This window comes from Cucurbita pepo, chromosome LG17 (genome assembly GCF_002806865.2).
Source record: "Cucurbita pepo subsp. pepo cultivar mu-cu-16 chromosome LG17, ASM280686v2, whole genome shotgun sequence".
NCBI classification, from domain to species: Eukaryota; Viridiplantae; Streptophyta; class Magnoliopsida; order Cucurbitales; family Cucurbitaceae; genus Cucurbita; species Cucurbita pepo.
The window spans coordinates 373664-397883 of NC_036654.1; the positions used below are offsets into that span (position 1 = coordinate 373664).

The 24220-nt window shown below is 36.4% G+C and overlaps 5 protein-coding genes across 13 annotated transcripts; 3 read left to right on the top strand and 2 right to left on the bottom strand.

Moving 5' to 3' along the window:
- Positions 1–1350: 1350 nt before the first annotated feature.
- LOC111778464 (serine/threonine-protein phosphatase 4 regulatory subunit 3-like) lies at positions 1351–11016 on the top strand. 3 transcript variants are annotated; one of them, XM_023658303.1, is made up of 24 exons: positions 1354–1728; positions 2663–2743; positions 2899–2998; positions 3153–3237; positions 3315–3364; positions 4507–4586; positions 4961–5020; positions 5144–5243; positions 5330–5407; positions 5813–5880; positions 6005–6073; positions 6154–6231; positions 6302–6397; positions 6560–6630; positions 6798–6875; positions 7245–7338; positions 7748–7849; positions 8540–8754; positions 8850–8964; positions 9127–9258; positions 9339–9446; positions 9530–9642; positions 9841–9899; positions 9969–10204. In XM_023658303.1, the coding sequence occupies exons 1-24, from the start codon at positions 1684–1686 to the stop codon at positions 10094–10096; spliced, it is 2205 nt and encodes a 734-aa protein (XP_023514071.1). In that variant the 5' UTR covers positions 1354–1683; the 3' UTR covers positions 10097–10204. The 3 variants fall into 3 exon arrangements, with proteins under 3 accessions (XP_023514072.1, XP_023514071.1, XP_023514070.1); XM_023658302.1 differs by having other exon boundaries at positions 1356–1728; positions 9798–9899; positions 9969–11016; XM_023658304.1 differs by lacking the exons at positions 8540–8754; positions 8850–8964; positions 9127–9258; ... (2 more) ...; positions 9841–9899; positions 9969–10204 and having other exon boundaries at positions 1351–1728; positions 7250–7338.
- A 625-nt stretch (positions 11017–11641) lies between these two features.
- On the top strand, positions 11642–13968 carry LOC111778465 (outer envelope pore protein 16-2, chloroplastic-like). 3 transcript variants are annotated; one of them, XM_023658307.1, is made up of 7 exons: positions 11642–11858; positions 12029–12080; positions 12352–12423; positions 12804–12835; positions 12942–12975; positions 13390–13457; positions 13580–13968. In XM_023658307.1, exons 1-7 carry the CDS (start codon positions 11727–11729, stop codon positions 13721–13723), a joined length of 534 nt encoding a protein of 177 aa, XP_023514075.1. In that variant the 5' UTR covers positions 11642–11726; the 3' UTR covers positions 13724–13968. The 3 variants fall into 3 exon arrangements, with proteins under 3 accessions (XP_023514075.1, XP_023514076.1, XP_023514074.1); XM_023658308.1 differs by having other exon boundaries at positions 13583–13968; XM_023658306.1 differs by lacking the exons at positions 13390–13457; positions 13580–13968 and adding an exon at positions 13077–13371 and having other exon boundaries at positions 12942–13009.
- A 607-nt stretch (positions 13969–14575) lies between these two features.
- LOC111778467 (zinc finger CCHC domain-containing protein 10-like) lies at positions 14576–16245 on the top strand. Of its 4 annotated transcripts, none has more exons than XM_023658312.1 (2): positions 14576–15039; positions 15276–16245. In XM_023658312.1, exon 2 carries the CDS (start codon positions 15306–15308, stop codon positions 16080–16082), a length of 777 nt encoding a protein of 258 aa, XP_023514080.1. In that variant the 5' UTR covers positions 14576–15039; positions 15276–15305; the 3' UTR covers positions 16083–16245. The 4 variants fall into 4 exon arrangements, with proteins under 4 accessions (XP_023514080.1, XP_023514078.1, XP_023514079.1 ...); XM_023658310.1 differs by having other exon boundaries at positions 14577–14803; positions 14915–16220; XM_023658311.1 differs by having other exon boundaries at positions 14577–14803; positions 15100–16220.
- On the bottom strand, positions 16080–17235 carry LOC111778468 (bifunctional TENA-E protein). Of its 2 annotated transcripts, XM_023658315.1 has the most exons (3): positions 16934–17233; positions 16620–16837; positions 16080–16556 (listed from the first exon to the last, which is right to left on the bottom strand). In XM_023658315.1, exons 1-3 carry the CDS (start codon positions 17093–17095, stop codon positions 16229–16231), a joined length of 708 nt encoding a protein of 235 aa, XP_023514083.1. In that variant the 5' UTR covers positions 17096–17233; the 3' UTR covers positions 16080–16228. The 2 variants fall into 2 exon arrangements, with proteins under 2 accessions (XP_023514083.1, XP_023514082.1); XM_023658314.1 differs by having other exon boundaries at positions 16080–16837; positions 16934–17235.
- A 252-nt stretch (positions 17236–17487) lies between these two features.
- LOC111778466 (aldehyde dehydrogenase 22A1-like) lies at positions 17488–22747 on the bottom strand. Its single transcript, XM_023658309.1, has 14 exons — positions 22580–22747; positions 22406–22449; positions 21850–21954; positions 21434–21561; positions 21189–21311; positions 20701–20854; positions 20189–20292; positions 20033–20111; positions 19282–19377; positions 19041–19178; positions 18722–18937; positions 18319–18510; positions 17911–18054; positions 17488–17822 (listed from the first exon to the last, which is right to left on the bottom strand). The coding sequence occupies exons 1-14, from the start codon at positions 22689–22691 to the stop codon at positions 17646–17648; spliced, it is 1812 nt and encodes a 603-aa protein (XP_023514077.1). The 5' UTR covers positions 22692–22747; the 3' UTR covers positions 17488–17645.
- Between the last annotated feature and the right edge of the window lie 1473 nt (positions 22748–24220).

Consider the following 24220-nt stretch of genomic DNA (forward strand, 5'->3'; position numbering starts at 1 on the left):
TTGGATTTGAATACGGGACGAACTTTTAACTCGGCTTTCATTGTCTTATGATTCCTTGCTATTATTAGAGGTGTCTTTTGTTTGAGATATTTTCATAGAGATTTTTGGACAGAACGTTCTTGGAACTCCCTTTGTAATAGGCGTTCATGAATGTTCTTGTTTTCGGACGTGTGCCAATGGGACATTCTTTCCTAGTTCATTTGGCTCTGTAAGGTAGCTTCGTATTCCTTGTTCTTCTTTTCGTGTGTTTCATCACGTAGTTATATGAATATTAGGCTTCAAATTTTAAGATTTTTATGCGTCTTTAACCGCAATGAGTCCTATAATGGTCATGAGGCAAGTGATGAGAGATTACGAGCTTTTTCTTCCTATTAAGAGAATCTTTGTTATGTTATAGGAGGGAAACCTAGTTAGTTGTCTTACTTTTCTCTCAACATTTGGTAGTTTCTTCCTGATTGCTCCATCTTCGAAACTCGAGCTCCAAACGATTCCTCGAAAATGAAAGAAACGAGCAACCAAAGCTTCTTTCCCTACCTTCTTGACAGCGTGAAGTGCTGCTCCATGGCCAACAACACCAGCTCTAATAATGAGTGAATTTGGATAGACTTCGGAGCAGCAGAGACCTTCCTCGTCGATCTCGAGCCAGCCAATATGTGAACTCTATGGGATTCAATGCGTTTGAGCGACGAAAACTCTTACATTGTTCAAGAGATAATATTGTGCCCTAAAATCAAGTAAAATTTGTCTACTATGATTGTATTTATATTTTAACGTTATAAGTTGACCTAGAGCACACATGCTTACACATGCTTATGTTAATTGAGCTATGCTTGTGTTGACATGTGTTCAACGTTATTGCACTATCTCATTATGCAAATGGTGGAAAGACAAACAAAAATCTCACATTTGGTAGATAGAGAGAATTCATATATCATTATAGAGATACGGTGAAGTCGATTGGCTCACATAAATGGTTTCAAAGTCATGTCTTTAACTTAACCGTATATGTAAAGTCCTCGTGAGTTTCGATGACATATTTGGTGTTAGTCATAGTAAATCAACCGTTGAACGTTGAACGAGGTTGTAAATAGATAGTGTGCTCTAACGAGAATTGATCGAGTTCATTCGAGGAAGACTTAAAAAGATTAATTTAGAAGAGAGCAGAGATAATATGGTTGGAGTATTGCAAAATATTTTCCATCATCGTCCCCAACCTTAATCGGCAGACGGCAACAAAAGGGCGCGTAAGAGGGGAAAAAAAGAGCGCGTAAAAGGGGGAAAAAAAGAGCGCGTAAAATGACGGGATCATAATTGGGGAAGTGGTCCGTTTGTTATTTTATGAAAAATGAATGGCATAACTGAAAATTCCGGTTTCTATTTCCAATATGTGAGATAATTTTTCCATCTTTCCTACGGCTCGAGAAGTGGAAAGAAACAAAAACACCGGAGGAACACAGAGGAACACAGACGAAATACGAGCAATTGAAAGCTCCCAGTGATTCGTCCATGGCGTTTAGGGCTTCTTCTCTCAACTCTCACTGAAATACTTGCTCTCTATTTAGTTTCTTCTGCTCCCTGTTTCGTTGTATTGGAAAACCCTAATTCTCCATGCACCAATTTCCGTTGCTGTTCACTCCACTTCAACACTGCCTTTGAAGTTGAGTCAATTTAGCCGCAGTTGGTATGGGCGCCCCAGATAGATCTCCCGCGACCTCCAATTCTATGCAGGTGAGTTGTTTATTATATTGGGAAGCTCGGTACTTCGACACTGAGTGCTGCCAGGCGCAGACATGTGGTTAGCCTTATGATTTCGTGGCCGAGGCTGGTCTCTGAATGTTGCTATCTGTTACGAGGCTGGTCTCTGAATGTTGCTATCTGTTATTTAATTGGTATTGCGTGTTGTACGTTTTTGGTGTACAATTTGTTTGTTAATTGTTTATTTGCTTTCGTTGGAGAGTTTGTTTGAGTAACTGTATCCATCGACTGGCTATTTATGGAAATTTAACTTGCTCTGCAACCCAGAGTTTATTTCTCTAGTTAGTACGATCCAAGAAGCAAGTACTGTTTTCTAATTACTTATTCTGGACTACGGTTGGGTTAACCTTTATTGTTTGAAGCTAACTGCGAAGCTTCGAGTGTGTGCGAATAGTTAACACCTAAAGGATCTGAGAAATTATAGCTACTGAGAAACACTGAAGGGTTGTCAAAATAATTAAATTCTACATTTTATTATTTAAAAAGTTTACAGTAAGAGATGGATATTCTACCTGTTAGCACCATTCGAAGGAGCACTGGTTAAGTACTTCAATTCAAAGCATATTGAGTAATTTTTTAGCACTAACTGGAGTTGCATTTAACGGCATAAGTATAGTTGTAGAGCTATCAGAACAAGGACTCCTTGTGCACAGTACATAGTGGTAACTCAGTTTTCTCAAACAATGAGATAGCGCTTGACTTGTGAATAAATTTATTGGTCAATTCAAAGGTTTAAATCTTGTAATTTCCAACTCCTGCCAATAAAACAAACACGTTACTGATTTCATGGTTACCCATTCCTAGCAACAAGAATTCAGCTTTCTGAAACAGCCAACACATTTTTATCTATTTCATTTGTTGCAAGAGGTTGTACTTTATCCTTATCGTTTATACCCTCAAATTTCAGCGTGTCAAAGTATATCGTTTGAATGATGATGGAAAATGGGATGATCAAGGAACAGGGCATGTTACTGTTGACTATTTGGAGGTTAGTGACTGAATTCCCCCGTTTTCTTTGTTTTAGTTAAGAAACATTGAACTATCGATGAAGAGAATACAATAGAAAAGAGGTTGTGCAATCTTTCAAAGAAGTTTAGTTAACATGATCTTCAGTGATATGACTGTAAATTCAATTCTACTCAGAGATCGGAGGAGTTGGGATTGTGTGTTGTTGATGAAGAAGACAGTGAGACTCTACTTCTACATCGTATTAGTTCAGATGACATTTACAGAAAGCAAGAAGGTTTTTCCTTCTTTTCTTGTAGACTTTTAGCAGTATCATCAATTTGAGTTTTCTTTGCAATGTGTACCTGCACTATTTTGAATTCCTGGTTGGTTTGGATGTTGGGCTGTATTGGTTTTTGAAGCACTAACAAAGTCAGCTACTTAATATGCAGATACCATAATCTCTTGGAGAGATCCAGAATATTCTACAGAGTTAGCTCTTAGCTTTCAGGAGACAACTGGATGTTCATACATTTGGTAACTATTGAATATCTGCCTGTCACTCCTTAATAATCCCATGATATACTAGCTGAAAGTTGGCCCATCTTATTTAGGGATCACATCTGCAATGCGCAAAGGAATCTCCATTTTAATTCTCTCAACAGTAAGTACCCAGTTATTTGAGGCTTTTTGCCATTGAACGTTTTCAATTTTGTTCTTTGCATTGCATGTATCATGATAGGATACTTAATGTTGTAGATTTACTGTTATGGAGTGGAGGCTACATTTACTGAGGTGATTTCTGGCTCTTGAGTGGGAAACTTGCTTTGAACTTATCAGGATTTAGACAGCTAAGATTCAGTGGTAGTTGGTGCATGGGATGAAAATGGGAGATCTTTGAGAATTATTACCACAAGAAATTTTAGGATGAGGAGATGGGTGAGTTTTATGGTCTATTGGAACTATCAGATGGGATGACAAGCTCAATAAGCGTAAATGTCAAGGGAAGAGAGTGTTCCCTCTCCCAGTACAATATCTCACAAAATAGACAAACCAAATCTAAAACATTCTCTCTGGTCCACTCACTAACTATTTTCCAACAAACTACTATTCCTACTCTCCCTCCTCATGTGCCTTCTTGTATGTACATGTTTAGTAGGAGGCCTAACATGTTAGCTTCGTGGAAGTCAGAGAAAGGTGAATATTTTTCCATGGCCAGTCTTCTTGGAAAGATTCAATCCGATTGGTAGGGTTGAAAACCTGACATTCTTGGTCTTTAAACTGGAGTTGCTGTATTTTGTGTCTTGAAGGTGGGGATAACCTTCCTCACATATTCTTTCACTGTTCTTCCAGTAGGAACTTATGATAGGCTTTGTTTCCACTTTCAAGGTTTGGGATGTTATGTGTTTTCTATGAGAAGGCTGAAAAGGAATTATTTCCTAAGAGGTTTCATTTTTGTGTTCATCTCATGTCAGTATTTGAATGTTTAAATTTGAAAGATTTAGTTTCAAATCTAAAAGGTGTTGTAGCATTTTAATTTCCTAAGTATCAATGAACAGATGTGTTTCTTTGTGAAATTGAGGAAGAGTGGAACACTGTTTTTATTTGTTTGAATTAGGTATCATGGCAATGAGTTGGAACTCCCATGACTTCCTTTCTTTGTTTAGAGTTCCAGTTTTGATATGAAAATCATCATGTGCATGCTTGGTTTCTTACCAAAATTGTGGCTAATTTATAAACAGAAGTTGCATTTATATTGGCAAATTTTAGTTTTCTATAATTCTTTGTTTTCATTTATATGGCCAGATGATACGTTCCACAGCATGAACAGTGAGTTAAGGGAGTTGCCTGCAATTGAGTTATCGACTCTGCCACTAATACTTAAGGTTAGTGTGAATGTAATACTAAAAAACTAGATAAAACGTGTTCTTAAAGCAATTAACCAAATTGGAAAATTATTTTAGAAACCACTCCCAAACATGTTGAACTTTTAATGAGCGACTACAAGAACATGCTTTTGTAGATTTGTTTTTTTCTAAAAACATAAATCAATTCGAAAACTGACTCTAAGAGTACCCACTCTCTCTCTCTACTTTTTTGCTCTTCCTGCACCCTCAAAGAAAACATAAAACAAGTTAAAAAATTTACTCTCAAAGTGATTGGCTTATGGAGATAGATGTCCTCCTCCCCTGATTTATCTTATCTTGTTGATTATTTGGATGTGGACGGCCTTTCATATTAATTGATACGTTTTGTTCAGGTTGTTACTGAAAGTGGGATTACAGATCAAATGCGGTTAATGGAACTCATAGTTGCCAATGTAAGATTTGGGGAACTTTCTGATTTTTCATGTCAATTTGGGTTCTCTTATGACTTCTGTATGAAATCTTTATCTTGGATGAACAAGAATGAGTATTTTGACCCACAATTTTTGGTAATGCAGCAAGATTTTTTCAAAAAGCTGATGGACATATTTCATATCTGCGAAGATTTGGAAAATCTAGATGGTCTTCACATGATATATAAAATAGTCAGAGGGATCAGTCAGTATTCTTTTCCGGTTCTATTTACTACTATTGCCAGCAATTATTTATATTTTTTTATGTTTAATTTTTTGAATAAAATGCAGTCATGCTAAATAGCTCACAGATCTTTGAGAAAATTTTTGGAGATGAGTTAATCATGGACATCATTGGTTCTCTAGAATGTAAGCGCTGCTACTTTTTCAATTGATGATTGTCTGTAAGTTTATAACTGTTTCTTTATATTGAAAGTAGAAATATGTTGCACACTAGTGGATATTTAGTTTTATCTCGCTTTCCTTGCACTGTTTTAGTCCGGTTTATTCAGACGTTTTGTGATTATGAACTCTCTACTCGTTGGCTAATTGGAAGGTGGTATTTGTAACTTTCTTGACGTGGGTTGAGGCTTTCTGTACTCTTTTGTTTTATTTTATTCTACGTCTTTGGTTTTGTTGTCTGAAAAGTGGGCTTGATAAATATTCTATATTATGCTAATTTCTCTACCTATTTATACTGCTCTACCTATATGATATAGGTTTAGGGGACTACCCTCAATGATTTCGTTCTTCTATTTTTTATGTGATTGCTAGATGATCCAGAGGTAGACCATGTCCAGCATCATCGTAACTTCTTAAAAGAGCACGTCATTTTCAAAGAGGTAATGCTGTTTCCTAGCTGTCTATATTTAAAAATGAGAGCATAGGACTGTTGGCCCAGGGGTCTCATTATGCTATCTTATGTGGTGGTTTTTACGTGTACGTTATTTACTTCCACTTTTGTAGGCCATACCCATCAAGGATCCATTGGTCTTGTCGAAGATACACCAAACATACAGAATTGGCTATCTAAAGGTTTGGATCTTTGGTAGATGCAATTTCTCTATCCGTTGAGCTAGTTGTTAATGTGCTGTTACCTTGGATTGCTTTGCTAGGATGTTGTTTTGGCTAGAGTATTGGACGAGTCCACAATTGCAAATCTAAATTCCATTATCCATGCAAACAATGCGCTGGTAGGTTCTTGGAACCATGTGCTTGTTTTTGATCACATGGTACACACTCTAACTTCAGGTTTCATTGTAGGTCGTTTCTTTGTTGAAGGATGACAATACATTTATTCAGGAGTTGTTTGTCAAGTTGAAATTGCCAACAACCTCTGAAGTGTCTAAGAAGAATTTGGTACTTTTGCTTCTAAGCGTTATCTTTCCCTTACTGTATTTTTGGCTTTCTCATGATATTGTTCAATCAACGATTCTTGTCTTTAATGCTATAATTTTTTTCTCAAATTCTTGAGGTATATTTTGAGTCAATTTGAAATGACATCGATTTTCTTTGTGTTAGGTACATTTTTTGCACGAGTTTTGCAGTTTAAGCAAAAACTTGCAGATGGTTCAGCAGCTAAGGTTATTTAGGTACCTTACTGCATGATATACTATTATTTTTTTTCTTTTGAAAATAATCAAACCCTAGGACTTTAATTATTTCTCTATTTTAGTTTAAGATGCTGACGACTACCAGTTTCTGTTTTCTAAGGCCTCTCATTGATCTGTTTCAAATTGTGAACTTACAAATTCTGCAGGGATCTTATGAATGAGGGAATTTTTGATGTCATTGCTGATGTATTACAAAGTCCAGATAAAAAGTTTGTGTTAACTGGGTAATGTCGACCTTCTGATTAAATTTTGGTATTGTTCGAGTATGTTTCCATAAACAATATTTTTTATTACTGTGTTCTACAAATCTATGTTTAAGAAGGAACTCTTACATTGTCAACTCTTTCGTACTATTCATTGCAAATTTCTTTGGTTCTTAAAAAATGAACACTTAAAGGTTTCATCTGACCATTCTATTAAGAACATTTTTAAGAATCTGCCATTCGATTAGGTTTTCAGCAACAAGGAAAAAGTTTGCCTTGTTGACTATTCTTTACTCAATTTTTTATCAACGCACTTGTCTTCTGTTTTGTTCCACCTATTTTTATTTTTTGTCTAGGCATCTCAATAATGCATTGTTTGGATGGGTGCAGGACAGATATCCTTATTCTTTTCTTGAACCAAGATCCAAATCTTCTACGTTCTTATGTTGTTAGGAAGGAAGGGATTCCACTCCTAGGACTATTGGTACGTTTTTCTAATCTGGTTTGTCTGACTTCAACCTTGTTGTATTTTTAAAATGAAAATGCAAACCTTCATCAAGAAAAGTGGAAAAAGAAATTCTAGCTGATACTACAAAAGAGAAAAAAGGAGAGCCCATACGAAAGCAGCACAAGCAGAGGAGCCCAACCAAAAATACGAAGAAACAAGTATTTCAAGAAAAGGCTCCTGTTTTTATTTAATCTTGTTTGGTTAGTGCTTATCTTCCTGTAATGGGCAATATTGGGGAACTTGATGCGAGTGAAATTGTGAACATAGTAGGATCAGTAACCATAAGCATATTTGATACATAAATTAAGTTAGATGTGCTCAACATGTAATAATCCTTTTTTCAAGCTGAATTTGTTACAGATTTTTTTTTTTTTTTAAACTTTAGGTTGAAGGCCTGATTACAGATTTTGGGGAGGAGATGCACTGTCAGTTTTTTGAAATCCTTCGATGTTTACTGGATTCCTACTCGCTATCAGGAGCAGCTCAGGTTTGCTTAGCCATCTGTTTTTAATCACGTTTACTTTGGTTAAACATTTCAAAATGATCCCTTATAGTTGAGTTCTATCTTTTAACTAGAATGTAACTACAGTTAGGTCGTATTGCTCGACTTTGTCCTAGGTTGCATGTTCTTACTATTGACCCCTCTACTTTGTCCATACTTGGGTTGCATGTTCTTAAAAGTACTATGATTATTAAAACCTGAACTGTACAAAATTACAAAAGAACCGAAGGAGGGCTTTATACCTTAAAAAGTTATTTGATTTCTCCTCCCAAGAAGTCAGAAAAGAGCTCTTGATGCTCTATTTTGGAGGCCTTTGCCTTTGACTTTGCGTTGAATTGCCACTCCATGAGTGCTTCTAAAAGCCAATTACAATGATCTCATTTTGTAAATTCTATTCAGAAGCATTATGAAAAAGACCTCATTGTCTATGCCACATTATAGGACTGCTCACCTTTTGTCCCAGTGGTAGGATAACTAATTGACGTCCATGCTGTCTGTTTGTTTTGAATTAGGTCATTTTTTATGTTTCTGATTATATATGTATACATTTTTACCAGGTTCTTGGAAGTAGTTGTCATTAACAGTTTATATTAGATGCAATCTATATTTAGACCTGCATATTTTCCGCTGTATCCACTTTACATTGACTGCAATATTGTGTTTTTTGTGTTGCAGAGAGAAGCTGTTGTTGAGATATTTTACGAGAATCATTTGGGTAAACTAATTGATGTTATAGCAGTTTCATGCCCTTCAGAAGGTCTTCATACATTGAGCAACAAAATTGGTCACTCTAGTGTATTAAAGAATCAGAGCATAGTAAAGCCTGAAATACTATCCAACCTTTGTGAACTGCTTTGCTTTTGTGTTCTCCACCATCCTTATAAAATAAAGTAATATTTTGTCCTTTTTTTCCTATTATCTTAGAATTGAAGTTTTCTCAACTATAAAAGTTAAGAATCCTTACTTTTTTCTGTTCTGTTTTCAGGAGCAACTTTCTCGTGAATAATGTCATAGATAAAGTGTTATTACTGACTCGAAGAAAGGAAAAATGCTTGGTTGTTGCAGCTGTTCGGTTTGTTCGTACTATTTTATCTCGCCATGTAAGTTGAATCAGCAGAGATTAAAATTATCTCGTGTATTTATTCATGGAAATTGAACTGATGAGATTGCAGCCCTCTTTTGTGTTCATTTCCCGAGGGATTCAATTTTGAATCGGATTGAAATTGGTAATGTACTGAATTATTTTCTTTGTCAATATGCAGGATGATGATCTGGTCAATCATTTTATAAAAAACAATCTTCTAAAACCAATTATAGATGCCTTCATTGCTAATGGGAATCGTTACAATCTGCTCAACTCTGCTGTTTTAGATTTATTTGAGTATATCTGCAAGGTCTTCATCTTTCCTACCACACCTATGCTGTCTCTGATGATTCCAGTCGAGCATTGATTTAATGGTTGTGTTTCATGCAGGAAAATCTGAAATCTTTATTCAAGTACATAGTTGGTTCATTCTGGAATCAGTTGGTCCAGTTTGAGTATTTGGCTACAATCCAGTCTCTAAAAGTTAAATATGAGCAGGTACTCTTGATTTTCTTTTGCTAAAATATCCCATTTTGCCTTCAAAACTTGTATTATTTTGTGTTTGACATCTCTATTTGCAGTGCCTAGAGGATTTTAGTACAAGAGGCACAACTACTAATGTATTAGATCCTAGAAAAAGAATCGAGGAGCGTGCTTTGGAGAAAGAAGAAGAAGACTATTTTAATGGAGAGAGGTAAGCATTGTTTCTCTAATTTAATAGGAAATGAATACATTTTTCCCGATGTAGTAAGCTGAAATGGTAATGTTTAGCATTATATGCAACAGAGTTTAGCGTAGTTCTTTAAATAGAATATTAAATCGGGCTGTTATTAACTCATTACCAATCAGTGATGAAGAGGATACTGCAACTGCATCTGTTTCAAATGTACAGAAATCGCAATCTTTACCTGTTCTATGTAATGGAGTTGCTGCAAGTTACCCTCCACGAAGGTACTGTAGTTTGCTTTGTCTTGAAATTTGATTACAATAGCAGTTTCTGATTGTTTTCAACTCTTCCAGTCCTCAACCCGGTGGTGGACTTGTTGACTATGATGATGAAGAGGACGATGAGAACTACAGGCCACCGCCACGAAAACAGTCAGAAACAGTGGACGAAGATGAAGGATCACTGCATACTCTCAGGTTGAAGCGGAGGCCCGTTCACAAGGACAAGGAATCTGAGAAGGCGAAAAAGCTGCGACTGGGAAGGAATCCCAAGATGAGTAATGGTGTATTTGCTGCCTTGTGTTCAACATTGAGCCATACAGTTCTGCCTGATAAGGTTACAGCCATCTCCCAGCAACCTAAGCCCCATTTGATTGATCCGAATAATTGTTCAGATCACGAGAGTCCGAAAGGGCAGGATCAGAATGCTTTAAGAACCGCAACCGATAGCAACAGTAGTTTGGACGAGGAGAACCATACAGAAAAGCCACCAATTTCTTCTAAAAAGTGTTCTGATCAATTGCTTAATCCTTCAGAAAATAGACAGTTGAATGGAGAAGACTGTTCATTGATTCCTCCAAACTCCTCGCCTGAAATGACTGTAAATGGATCCTAGGTTTTCTCTTCATGGCAGGGTCATTGCAAGTTCCTTCCATTTTCGTTTGCCTTGTGAATATGCGTCGTGCGAGAACGAACCCAGGCTAGTCTTGGATCGGCAAGTTCGAAGGGAAGTTAGTTCTGGAATGAATTGACATGAAAAGGCAAGGAGGAGGTAGTTGATGGCTGTATAATAGTGTAGTGTACTGACAGTGGTGGATTGTGGAAGCTTCTTGTGTTGCATTCGAACGAACGTTTCGAACATCCTCGCACCGGGCTGTTCTATTATGACGAGTTTAGAAACAGTTGCTTTAAGTTAAACAGTTGTTGGTATCAAATTTTGTTATCTGATTTGAGTCCTCCCCCCACCCCAAAGATAAAAGAGATAGGGTTAGGGTGTATACAAATATTTATATCCATGGGTTCAACTTTGTAAACTAATGTCATTCAGTAGAGATAGGGAGACGAGCAAGTCCCTCCCTCCAAAAGGAACATGGATTTTATTAAGCTAACACATTTTTAATAAGCTTTTTTTATTACATTTTTACTGCACATTTAAATTAAAATTTTAAAAATAAAATCATGCCCCTTCCTCAAATTATATATATATATATATATATTTTAAATTTTGATTATGTTTTTTTACAATGTTTTTAAAAGGTAGCCTAGAGAGTAAAATATTTTTTACAATGTTTCTAAGTTTAATTATTAAAAATAAACATACTTTAAAAAAATAATGCTAAAAGAGAACATTGGTTTTAGAAAATAGATAAATAAATAAATAAAAAGTTGTTAATAAGGGAGTGAAATCCACGTAAAGAACTTCATTCCTGGAGTTGCTACGCAGCCGATCTTTTCGCATGACACGTCACTGCCTATTATACCACCTGTCGATCCGTTCTTGTTTCTCTATTTCTTCAGCGTCCTCCTTGTATATTCTTCAGTTTAGGCACATGCGAACGTTCCTTCGTCTCACTGGTTTTAGCAATCNAGTTGCTACGCAGCCGATCTTTTCGCATGACACGTCACTGCCTCTTATACCACCTGTCGATCCGTTCTTGTTTCTCTATTTCTTCAGCGTCCTCGTATATTCTTCAGTTTAGGCACATGCGAACGTTTCTTCGTCTCACTGGTTTTAGCAATANTAGCAATCAAATCGACTGCAGCAGGTTTTGGAGTTCAGTTATAGTCAATCTCTGTTTCTTGTAAGCCGAAGAAGAAGATTTCGAACAAGAAATGGGCAGTAGAAGCCTTGAGAATCGTTCTGTGGTTGATGAAATCAAATGCTCCCAGGGCGGAACTTTCTTGTACGACTTTGGTCATCCTCTTCTCAATCGCGTTGCTGATAGCTTCATCAAGGCCGCTGGGGTTCGTAAGCTTTTGTGATTTTACTTTCGGATTATTTCTGTGATGATCTTGATGTGGTATNGTAAGCTTTTGTGATTTTACTTCGGATTATTTCTGTGATGATCTAGATGTGGTAGTGCTGTTTGGGACCTCAATGTGTTAATCTAAGGTGTCGATGGTTTGCTGTACAGATTGGAGCATTGCAATCTGTGTCTCGAGAGGCGTATTTTACGGTTGCAGGGAGTAAGATTCGTCTCATTTAGTATTTCGAACTGATCCTTGCTTTATTTGACTCGACATTCGATCACACTTGTTTTTTTATTTTGNCTCATTTAGTATTTCGAACTGATCCTTGCTTTATTTGACTCGACATTCGATCACACTTGTTTTTTTTATTTTGTTTTCACTTTTTTGTTGTGTACTTTTTCTTTATGTTGCGCGTTTAGACAACGATTGATGTTAAATTGGTTAACAAAAATTTGTAATGCTTGGAAGAAATTTACCATCGGTACAGGTCTTGATTCGGACAACGGACCGCCGCCTGAATTATCGAGTGCTAGAAAGCGACATGTTCCAGGTCTCAAAGGTACTCGATCGTTCTTCCGAATCGAACTCTGTTTATCCACGAGCAAATTCGTTACCAAGTCTCCCTTGCTAGGTTTGATTTTGTTTTTCTTGCCTGGTGAAAATGTCAACTATGTCTGNAATCGAACTCTGTTTATCCACGAGCAAATTCGTTACCAAGTCTTCCTTGCTAGGTTTGATTTTGTTTTTCTTGCCTGGTGAAAATGTCAACTATGTCTATAAGTTGAGTACTAATAGTGTCAGATTGATTCCACCTGTTAGATGTGCATTATTTTGGGCTACATTTGAGACATGGATTGCAAAATTATCCCTTATGATTCTGTATAACTTGGTATGAGTCTTTTGAGATGCTTGAAGCTCACTTCTTCATATGCCGTGCAGGTGAAACCAACAAAGAATCTCTTGAAGCCATGGTGAGTGCTTGCAACGGGTGATTTTGTGTTGAATTTGTGATGAATTATTTGCAGCGAGTAGTGGTCTGTAAACATGTAAGAATTTTTCATTTATGGTGCATGTCAGGTGAAGAGCGTGGGACAAGAATCTATCCAATGGGGTCAGTTTCGCTTCTCTGAACTCTGTTCAAATACNGTGAAGAGCGTGGGACAAGAATCTATCCAATGGGGTCAGTTTCTCTTCTCTGAACTGTTCAAATATACCAATCTGGCTTAAATACCTTTCTTGCATATCTGATTTATGTGTTCTTCAAGTCACCAATTCGATGTCACCGAATCGAGTATTTGGTCCCTTTCAAATCTTTCCCAGCGTAACTTCACTACTAGATTCTCCTCTACATTCTTATAATACTTCACCGTGGAAGATTATTTCTCTGCTTCATCTTGATTCCCTCTACAGAGAGGGTGATGAACTGAAAGCTTTTGGTTTGGCGGTGCGATTCAATTGCATATTTAGTGTTGTTTAATTTTACGTCATTGCTCTCTGCCAACTTTGTTGTTCTTTTGGGCTGTAGGATTAGCTGCTGGTGTTTATTCTGGTCTTACATACGGTTTAAAGGAGGCTCGTGGAGCACATGACTGGGTAACCCTTCTACAAAAATAACCAATAAATGTTCATGTTTTGATCAAAATATGGCATATGATTCAGGGCTTTTAGCTAGAATTGAGTTCAGAGACACTAAAACCTCGATGTTTGATTGGCAGAAGAACAGTGCAATCGCTGGTGCAGTAACGGGTGTAGCAGTGGCACTTGCATCAGACGACTCTTCTCATGAGCGTATAGTACAAAGCGCCATCACTGGCGCTGCCGTGTCGGCCGCTGCTAATATTTTTGCTGGCATATTTTAGGCTCTCCCAGTACTTCTACTACTAGGTATTGTCGCTGCCAAACTTGGGGGTGTTTATCTTCCATGCTTAAATTATCGTATCCTTCATACTCGACTCTCTGTTATACTAAGTGACTCTCTTCTATGGTGCTTTTCTTTTCCATGTTTCGTTTAATATTGTGTTGTTTCATATTTACTAAGCAACTTTCTTCTATGGTGCATTTTTCATTTTTTTTTTTCCTTTTCGTAATAATTTCTTTGATTACAGCATAGAGGTTGTACTAAATCTGAAAGGGTATGTTTAATAATTTCTTTTCCATTTTTCGTTTAATATTGTGTATGTTTCATTTTTTGAAAGGGTTCTAATGACTACTTTTCATCGTTGAAGAAATGGGTTTTTACAATTTCTAAATAGTAAGAGTTAATGAATTCTTCCCTATAGTTGCACCTCAGGCTAAAAATCTGTATGGCCATGGAACTTTTGATCGTTACTTTAATTTGTAAAATAAGAAAAAGAAACAGAGGTCTAAATTAATACATTCATTTGTATCTCCTCATTAGTCTCTATATATGCTAATAATATTTCATCAGAGTTTTTATTTAATTTTTTTAAACTCGTTTTATAAGACACTATACATCGAAATGTTTTTTCAAAAATTTATTTGAAAATACATGATTGTTTAAACTTGGACACAAATTAATTTGTATCTAATAAATTATTTCATTTTAAAAATTCGTTGAATGTTTATAAATTTATTTGATATTTTCATATACAAAAAATAATAATAATAATAATAATAATAATAAATAAAATAAAATCAAAATGGTTCAAAGACCTAAAAGAAATAAGATATTAGCTTCAACGAAATTTGAGGCCTTAAATATGGAGGGAGTCGGTATTTTGATCTATTCACAAAACACGGAAATCAAACCCCCCCGGTCTATAAAGAACTCACACAGCCTCGATCCATTCCGTTCCGACTACTGCGCATCCTCTCCCGATATCCCCAGTATTTCTTCCGCTTGGCCTTCGCGTTTCATTCGACATCGCCTTCTCATTGCGATCTTCTTCACGGATTCCAATTCATCTTGGATCCCCGAGGTATGTTCCAACTGCGATTCCTCTTCTTTCAACTTATTTTTGCGGTTTAGTAGCTGCAAGCTTCGCGTATTGTCCCGATCTTTCGACTTTCCCATTTGGTTTACGAAGCAGATCGATATAAAGCCGGCGTTCTATTTCGATTGCGGCTCATCAATCGGAAACAATGGAGTGTTCTGGGATTATGGTCTTTGGGCTAGCATTTGATCCGATTTTCTTCTATTTTTTCGCCTTTTACGGTACTGGTAGAAACCCTAAGACTTGCTCTATATTTTGTTCTTCCTTCGTTTTTTTGTAAGGTCTATCTGATCCTAGTTTGGAGAGCTGTTGAAATGTGGAAGAAGCTAGAGCGTGTCTTATAAGAAGGAAACCTAATGCTTCCCACTTCGTTTTTGTGCCGTCTTCTCTTTTGGTAGTGTTCATTGATTCTTGATTTGGCATTCTTATTCTTCATTTTCCTTTTGTTCTGTGCCAGTTTATTAGATTCAGATATTGAAACAAAAGCATGTCTAGTAAGAAGGAAGAGAAGTCGCAAGCTGCTGCTGAAAGGATTAAGGCCGCTGCTCTTAGTGCAGCAAAGGGGCTCAGTCGTGCTCAGGCTGAACGAGCAGCTGCGGCTGCTGCTCGAAATGTTAATGCTTATGGGCAGAAGGAAGAAGGGCCTAGCAGATGGCAGGAGAAAAGGGAAGCAAAGAGGCAGATGTATTTGATGAGTACTGAAAAAGCAGTCAGATTGGGTGAAAGAAAGGACCTTAAGGGCTCTATGTCTTGCGCTGGTGGAGGTGCTGCTGCACAGTGCCAGAAATGTTATCAGGTGGGGCATTGGACGTATGAATGCAAAAACGAACGAGTTTACATATCTCGGCCATCTCGAACTCAACAACTTAAGAATCCCAAGTTGAGGATGAAGATGGCAGCCTCTTATGATCTGGACAACCCGGATTCTGATATGAAGAACGAGAAGAAGAAGACTGAGAAGCATTCGAAGAAGAAAAGCAAAAGAAAGCATGGGCGGTCCAGTAGCGATAGTGAGGCCTCTGCTTTAGAGACTGAAAGTGGGTCATCATCAGTTTCTGGAAGCAGTTCAGATTACAGTTCTTCATCTGAATCTGAATCAGAGAGGAGTCGGAGAAGGAGAAAGAAGCAGAAAAGGGAGAGAAGAAAGAGGAGGTACAGTTCATCTTCTGAATCTTCTGATTCTGACTCCGGTTCTGAATCAGAATCTGATTCCGATGATGAACGTAGTCGGAGGAAGAGCCGAAGGCACAGCAGAAGGCGCTAGGATAACCGTAATCCATCTGATTGAAATGAAATTACAAAGCTCCATATATATGCAACTCTGGTCATTCTAGAGATTTTGAGTTCATTTAGTTTCTTGTTTCTAGTTCAAGAACAAACGTGGGAATTCTTTTGATGCTAATTCATAGCTCAAATAGTTTGTCGTGGACCATCCCGGCTCATATTCCAAAACGCAACCTCACATTCAAGAACCCGCAACAAAGCCACTTCTGTTTTTTTACTTATTTCGCCAGCAGCCATCTCCAATCGTCTATCCACAATCTTCTTCAAGGTATTGCAGTAGTTTCCAAATCCTTCGTTCCCCCATCTTTCGCAGGCTTCTCTCAATTCCAATGGCGTTTTTGATCCATCTTCCATGCAGTACGCAAAGCTCTCGTGGTACACAGCTTCGATAGCCCAAAGAGCCGTAATCGCCACCGTGTACTCCATTTCCGGCCGCATCAAACTCTCCAGAAACCTAAACCGAACATTCACTGGATATTCTCTCTCAAGAAAATTTGATGCAGAACTCGATACGTACCTGGAATAGCCGGCGGTTGCGTTCTGAGGAACAATTTTAGTCAAGTCGATATCTCGTTTTAGGGCTTCTTTTTTGAACCACGCGAATTCGTCGTTGAGAGAAGCCAAACTACCAAGGATCACTTCCTCGTCCGCTCTATCGTCCGATTCTTTCCATGCTTTAACCAACACACTTGCGACGAACGCCGTGAAGGATCTCAGAAATTCGCATTCCTGTTCCTGAAGGATTTGAACTCGAACACTAATCACGTCGAGAAATCGGACGTTTTCGAAGACCTAATTAATTATTTTGTGGATTATCGTAAACGAACTTACCACCCAAGTTCTGAAGGCGTTGAGATCGACGGTGCCGTCGCGAATGGAGAGGACGAGAGGATGGCGTGTGGCGTCGGTGTAGATGAGACGGTGCTTTCTGATCCATGAGTCAGTGGCGGTCATTCCTCCGGCGAGTTGTGCTCTGGTTTTCGGGTCCGCCATTTTTGTTCCTTGCTTCTAAGCTCAGTTTGCAAATTTGCAACTCAGTGGGATAGATAAAGCGTGGGTGAAACTGTACGCGTGTAATTTGGTTACAACGTTCATACACCGTCGAATTCTTCGTGGCATTGAACCAATATTTTTTTATTTTAAATATTTGTTTTGTTTGGAGTTGCCATCGAATCATTGATGTCTCATTCATTATCCAGATTGACACGGTTTACATGCGTACTGTCATCTAAACATTTTTCAAAAAATGGTTCTTTTTTGAAACTCTAAAATGATTTTAATTCACAAATTATCTTTCAAATTAATCACTAAATTATTACTTTAACAAACTTGTAACGAGCTATAGTTTTACTTTTACCACAGACTAAATACACTTAAATTTCTCACAATCCCTACCAACATAATCAAATTCTGAACAGAGCCTAAACCGAGTTTAGAAGTAATACATGAAAGTGCTTTTATAAAATATAAAATAAAATACTATAAGTACGTCCACCTTCTAAGCGAATGAGGTATCTTTTATTGCAAATCCCATCATTGTCCCTCAATCAGCTTTCTTACCTCCATCGTCAATGACAGGGCGATGTTTAGCCGAAGTGTTCTGCTGGGACAGCATCTTCAGAACATTGATCAATGCTCTTAGTCGATCCCATATGTTCAAGCCGTACGTTGCTTCAACAACTGACATCTGGAACTCAAAAGCGTTGTCTGCAACAGGATACTGATCCACACACCAAACAAATTGTTTTAGTTAATAAGAAAGAGCCAAATAAGTACTCTACCAAAACCCCTTCTAATGCCTCACTCACCGTAAGAGGCTTGGGATACTTAGTTTGAATGTACGGCCACCACCTGTCCTCGACCACTGCTTTGACGATACAACAAGCTCGTAATCCTTCAACGCCCGAAAATCGACCGAATCCACTCTCTTTCACACCACCAAATGGCAAGGACTGAAAATCAAGTGTCCCTTATAAAAGTGGCACAAACCACTAACCATGATTGAGGTTTGCTAAGTAAAATAAACTATTGTATAACTTCTTCCAGCGAAGCATGCATTGTACAGTTCAATACATGTCTAACAAGTGCCTATACGTCAGAGTATCCACATGCGTTCAATAACCATACGAACATATGACCCAATAAGCATGCAACAACCGTGTCAAATATTAACTGGTAAGCAAGACTAGGGATCCATGCTTCAGAATGAATTTTACCTGACAAAAATAATTTGTGGCGAAGTCATTAATTACAACACTTCCACAACGTATCTGCAAAGCGATGGTCCTGGCACGCTGCTGGCTGCCAGAAAACACACCACAACCAAGCCCAAATTTTGAATCATTTGCAAGCTTCACGACCTCATCATCTGTGCTGAATTTCATTATAGGCAGGATTGGTCCAAATGCCTGTATGCCACCACTCAGTTAGCACATTTGCTTAACTTTTGAAAGTTGAGCAACGAGTTTTATGTCAATTTGGAGCCCTAGTCAGCTGGGGTTCGCTATCTTACTTTCGAAGATCTATTTGAGGAATTATTCAACAAAATATAATATAGGGCGACTAAAAGGGACTCCCCGAAAATCTATTGCACAAAAAGAGCATGTCAGGTATTGCTACCTCCTCTTGCATTAACTTCATGGTATGGTTGACATCAACGATAACGGTAGGTGGGAAATATTGATCGACGGCACCTTCAGGTAAATGTCCAAAAGTTCCACGAGCAACAATTTTTGCCCCCCTGTCTAAGGCATCATTTACAAGGCTCTGAAGTTTCTCAGACTGCTCTTGCGTACAGATGGCACCCATATCATATTTCCCAGCTAACGGTGGACCCTGAAGAACATTTTCGAAAAGAAAGTCTCATCTTTAATAAACCCTATATCCCAGCAGAAGAATGCACAGAGTTGAAATAAATATAATAGGAACTTATACTTACAACTGTAATAGCCTTTACACGTTCTGATATTTTATCCACAAACGAAGAATAAATGTTCTTGTGAACATAAAATCTCTCAGCTCCATTACAATTATGTCCACTTGATGTAATAGAAGCCCTGAGAGCAACGTTTACAACCTATAATAAGTAAATTAGAAACGCCCATCAGTTCACAGTGACATGGAATCACACTAACAAAATAGAGCTACTAGCATAAAGTACAATTGGAGAGTACTCATACGTGATCCAAATCTACATCCTCGCAGACAATAAAAGCGTCCTTCCCACCCAACTCAAGAGTAACTGGAATAAGTGTCTCGGCAGCAGTTTTCATTATCTGCAAGGAGTCGTGCCAAATATGTAAAACTAGCTAAAAAGCAAGTCAATTTTTCCATCTCTTCTATTTTAAAAAAATTATAAAAGCCACACGGTGTATTAACTAGCATTCAAGGCACAGCAACAAATGAACTTCCAAGCAGAATGAATATTACTTTATATGCTAGAAATAAGCCTTAAATCAGTCTACAATACTCATAAAGAATGGAAGTCATTTCCTATTATCCTCTTTTTCATTGTTTATAGACTAGAAATAGAACAGAGAAAGAATCCCTACGGACCCCACACATTCTTCGGTGGATCATGTTTGATGGGTCCCAGGATTTTTTTTTTTTTTTTTTTTGGCTTACTCTTCTCCTTATTTATTCACACAAACTCAAACTTCATTCTCATTCTTAGTAAACAATAAATCGGTCACCTTCTTCATTTTGAGCTAATTGCAAAATAGTCGTAAAGAATAATAGAAAATTCAGTTCTCATCGCCACAACTTTTAATGGATACTTATTTTGCTTAGCCTCCAAACTCATTCCCTATTACGACCGCGGCTTCAGAGCGTTGATTGCTATTATGACATGTTTGGAAGAGACCTAAACAACTGCATGGATAAATGAAAAGAACCAAAAATATAAAATTCCAGATAAAAAATGGTTCATACCATCCTACCCACACCAGTAGACCCAATGAATATCATTTTATCTACTGAAGATACTAGCGCTTCACCTGTTTCAGAAAACCTAATACAAGAACAGGTTTAAGTAGACAAATGAACATCCTCATAAAGATAGTTCAAATGAAAAATTAAAATGTGTACCCTGTTATCACATCGACCAAACTCTCGGGAGCTCCAACAGCAGCAAGTGCAGCTTGGATAATCCTGATGTAGAAGCATCCGGACCAACTTGCATGTTCTGAAATCTATAACAATCAATTGTATAAAATTAAGACACAATCCGTATGTAACAAGATGGTTTTATTGAAGAAGAGATCGGCGAAACTGCACCTTTCCAAATTCCTTATTTGAAGCTTCTTTTTCTTTCTTTTTTTTTTTTCACAAAGAAATCTGTATTTGTTTCTTTCTTTATTTATTTATTTGAAAGAAACTGAGCAGTCATTCAAAATGTGAGAGAAAGCTCTAAAATATTGAAATTCCTCAAGGATACGCATCCTAATGATGCATGACATCTTAAGAGCAGGCTAGGGCACATGCGATGATTGGTTGGGATGGTAGGGCATAAGAAATTTGCAGCAAGTAGTTGCTGATAGAGCATGCATGAAAAAGTAATACATCTCAAATGAATTAAAGACAACCTTCAACTTGAATACCTTAACTACAATGCCGTTTCCTGCAAAGACTGCTGCAAGCACTGGATTGAAAATGTTATGGAATGGATAGTTCCATGGAACTATTGCCCCAATGACTCCAAGGGGATGAAATTCCACTCGTGCTTTTTTGTGAAGTGTTGCCCTCCCACATGATCTGCAAATTGAAATAGGCTAAGAGATCAAAGGCGTAATGAATTTAATCATCCAGAAATTTATGTGCTTTCTTTCTCAATCAAAATATTATCCCAATCCAACGTAACTAGGGACATTGGGACAATTTCATTTCCACAGTGACAAGTTGCATGTCCAAGGAAAGAAATGACTAGGTGTATGAGCCACTATGCTGATCAAAGGAAAGAAATAAGGAATTCATTGCTGTGAAGAAAAGGTATACAAATTGTAAAGTAACCAACCCGATGTAAGAAGTGTAATTGTGTTGCAATATCATATTTTCAAGAAGGATAAAAAGTAGGGGAAAAGAGAGATACCGGCTCTCAGGCTTCAGCCATTTCTCACCCTCTGAAAGAAGCCAAGTAATCTTTTCACATATCGCCATAACTTCTCCTATACTAGCGTCCACTATCGTTTTCCCAGTGTCACGGGAGGAGATCCTAACCCGAACAATAAATAATTAGAACGACAGAAAATATCCACAAGGCTGCTTGTCTCTTTTTACTCTTGGAGAATATAAAAGAACATAAATCTATAGTATATTAAAATAACAGGATCTTACTCGCAAATTAGCTTTTGGTGTTCAATTATATACTTCAAAATTATCCGTAAAAGCAAACGCCTTTGCTTGAAGCTACTTTTGGCCCATTCGTTCTGTGCTTTTCTGGCTGAAACAACACGCTCCTTGACCTACACATAGAAGTTAACAGCAACTCAGTAAGTTTAAGCGATCACTACGGTTTCTCTCTCCCTTTTTCTTTTATAAACAAATCCTTCTAATAACTAATGCCATCAAAAGATCGAGGAAAAAAATCACGGGGGAGTATTGTCATGAAGACACCACACTACAACGTGCAGGAGCCTGATACGGAAAATCTCTCGTCCATCCAAATTCAATATAAATAATAACAAGACAAATGCTAAAAGTTTCAACAAGTTCACCAATCCAACTATTGTCAGCCAGCAATAAGTACCAACCTCGTCTCGTGTCAATGCAGGAAAGAATCCCAAGTATTTCATATTTGCAGGCTCGTAACATTGGACCTTCTTGTCTTGCTGTTGTGTCTTTACTCTAGGTGGAATCTGTTCAGTAATCACCAACCAAAAATTATGGGATCAGAAAGTTCGGCCTCGGACAATTTGAAATAAAAAAGGCCATTGCCTACTGCAAGCTTTGATATGGACGAACGAATGGTTTGTAATGGCCAATAAATAAGTTAACCTGAATCTTTAAAATTTTCAGAACAAAACTTAAAGAGGATTTATAATTTTAAAGACATCTCAGTAAGCTAGTAATTCGCTCAGACCAGGTCCAAGAACATCCTCCCAGAGAGGAGTATGTTCCATAATAGAATCAAAGCTTTAGTTCCGGAATCGAAATTTCAATAGCTTACTCATATTCATATAGCTAAAATCAAAGTAAGAGAATGACGACTTGTTAAAAGAACACGTAATGCTAGAAATGAAGCAGCAGTGTATCATCGAACTATTAAGCATAGCTAAAATCAATTGTAGAATGTCTAGAAATACTTACATAGATGTAGCTATTCTCCGGCGCCTGATTCCCGTCGTCCACAACTGGAGGAGTATGAGTCGGAATAAATGATCGAACACAAGATAAAAAAAAACGGAGGCATAAAACGCTCGAGTGCGAATGAATTCAAAACCATTAGAATGTACAGAGAGAACGAGAGAGTAAATTTGTCACCGTCAGATGCGTCAACTTCGATTGAAGGCACATTCGGAGGGATGAGCATCACGAGAAACCTACAGATGGCGTAAACAAATCCTAGAACAAACACAGTCCACCAAAATGCCATCGAGTTCACCGACGATGATGAAGAACGCGTTCTCCGATAAACTTGAGTTTCTTGTATCAAATTTTTGGAGCGAATAGTAAAATGCAAAAGAAGAATATTAACAGAGGAGGGATGGCGGGAAAGCTGTTTCTCTTTTACTTGTCTATTAATTATCATTTAATCTCTTAATCTCTTAAATTCCACTCTGATTGTGTTAATATTTTCAATTACTTACTTCCAAAAAAATATATATTAAAAAATGTTTGTGATAATTCAAATTGGACCCCAATCTTTTATTAATTCAAATTGGACCCCAATCTTTTATTAATTCAAATTGGACCACAATCTTTTAGTGATTATTTAATCACTTAAATTTTAAATTCTCAATTACTTACTTTCAGAAAATTATTTAAATTTATTCAATAAAACTAACTATTTACCTAAATTTAATGATGATAAATACAGATTAGGCTTTCATCTTCCCTTAATTATTTAATCTCTTAAATTTTAAAGTCTACTTTTATTTAATTAAGATTGTCAATTATTTGCTTAAAAAAATAAAATTGTTTAATAAAACTAATTATTTATCCAAATTAAATACGTCATAAATACAAACTAGACTCTAATAAAAAAATTAAAAATTTGTTTAAATAAAACTAATTATAATAATGTGTGATAAATACAGACTAAGCCTATTAGATAATTATTTAATTATCAATTGCTTACTTAAAAAAAAATTGTTCAATAAAACTGATTATTTATCCAAATTGAATGCATGATAAATACAAACTAATCTTTCATTAATTATCAATTAATTGTATAGTCTCTTTCATTTTTAACTGTTAAAATTTAAAATAATTATTAAATTATTTAATTTTCAATTGTTATGTTATTTTAACATATAAATATGTCGTTTAGATGGTTAAGACATGAGATTGTATTCATAAAATCAAGCCCACTCAACAACTAAATTCATATTATATATTGAATGTTAATAATATATATATATATATATATATATATATATATATATAATAAGATATAACCAAGGACCATAGACTATAGGTTACATATTTTATTGTTTTTGCTATTAATTTAACCGTAAGAAGCAAACAAAAGACTTGTTAATAGAAAATTAAAAATAAAATCATTTAATTTTTATCTTAAAAAAATTATACTTAATTTAAAAATGATTTAATAATAACATAGTAATTATTATTATTATTTAAGGCAATATTATTATTATTTTATTAAATATCAACACGCAAATGTGACGCAGAAGGTGCTCCATTGTTCTTATTGAACGAATTTTTTAAAGAAACTTTATAACTTTTAAATTTATTCTATTTTGATTCTTAAAACTTTAAAATTTGTTCGGCGATAAATATTTAGTCAAATAAAATTTATTTAAAGGAAGTATTATATTATTTAAAATTCATTCAAATTTTACGTTAATTATTTAAAAAAAAAAAAAAACAGGTATGGTTTTAAAAAATAAGATTGCACTGAAATTCAATTATCAAATTGTTCTGATAAATAAACTGAATTAT

Coding starts and splice junctions, on each gene's coding strand:
- LOC111778464 (XM_023658302.1), top strand. CDS start 1,684: ATGGGCGCCCCAGATAGATCTCCCGCGACCTCCAATTCTATGCAG. Junction 6,876..7,244: donor AAAAAGTTTGTGTTAACTGG/GTAATGTCGACC, acceptor GGATGGGTGCAG/GACAGATATCCTTATTCTTT. Junction 9,447..9,529: donor TAAAAGTTAAATATGAGCAG/GTACTCTTGATT, acceptor CTCTATTTGCAG/TGCCTAGAGGATTTTAGTAC.
- LOC111778465 (XM_023658306.1), top strand. CDS start 11,727: ATGGGCAGTAGAAGCCTTGAGAATCGTTCTGTGGTTGATGAAATCAAA. Junction 12,081..12,351: donor GTATTTTACGGTTGCAGGGA/GTAAGATTCGTC, acceptor CCATCGGTACAG/GTCTTGATTCGGACAACGGA. Junction 12,836..12,941: donor AAGAATCTCTTGAAGCCATG/GTGAGTGCTTGC, acceptor GGTGCATGTCAG/GTGAAGAGCGTGGGACAAGA.
- LOC111778467 (XM_023658312.1), top strand. CDS start 15,306: ATGTCTAGTAAGAAGGAAGAGAAGTCGCAAGCTGCTGCTGAAAGGATT.
- LOC111778468 (XM_023658314.1), bottom strand. CDS start 17,095: ATGGCGGACCCGAAAACCAGAGCACAACTCGCCGGAGGAATGACCGCC. Junction 16,838..16,933: donor ACGCCTTCAGAACTTGGGTG/GTAAGTTCGTTT, acceptor CAAATCCTTCAG/GAACAGGAATGCGAATTTCT.
- LOC111778466 (XM_023658309.1), bottom strand. CDS start 22,691: ATGGCATTTTGGTGGACTGTGTTTGTTCTAGGATTTGTTTACGCCATC. Junction 22,450..22,579: donor CGAAGTTGACGCATCTGACG/GTGACAAATTTA, acceptor ATACTCCTCCAG/TTGTGGACGACGGGAATCAG. Junction 20,855..21,188: donor TGGCTGAAGCCTGAGAGCCG/GTATCTCTCTTT, acceptor TTCAATTTGCAG/ATCATGTGGGAGGGCAACAC.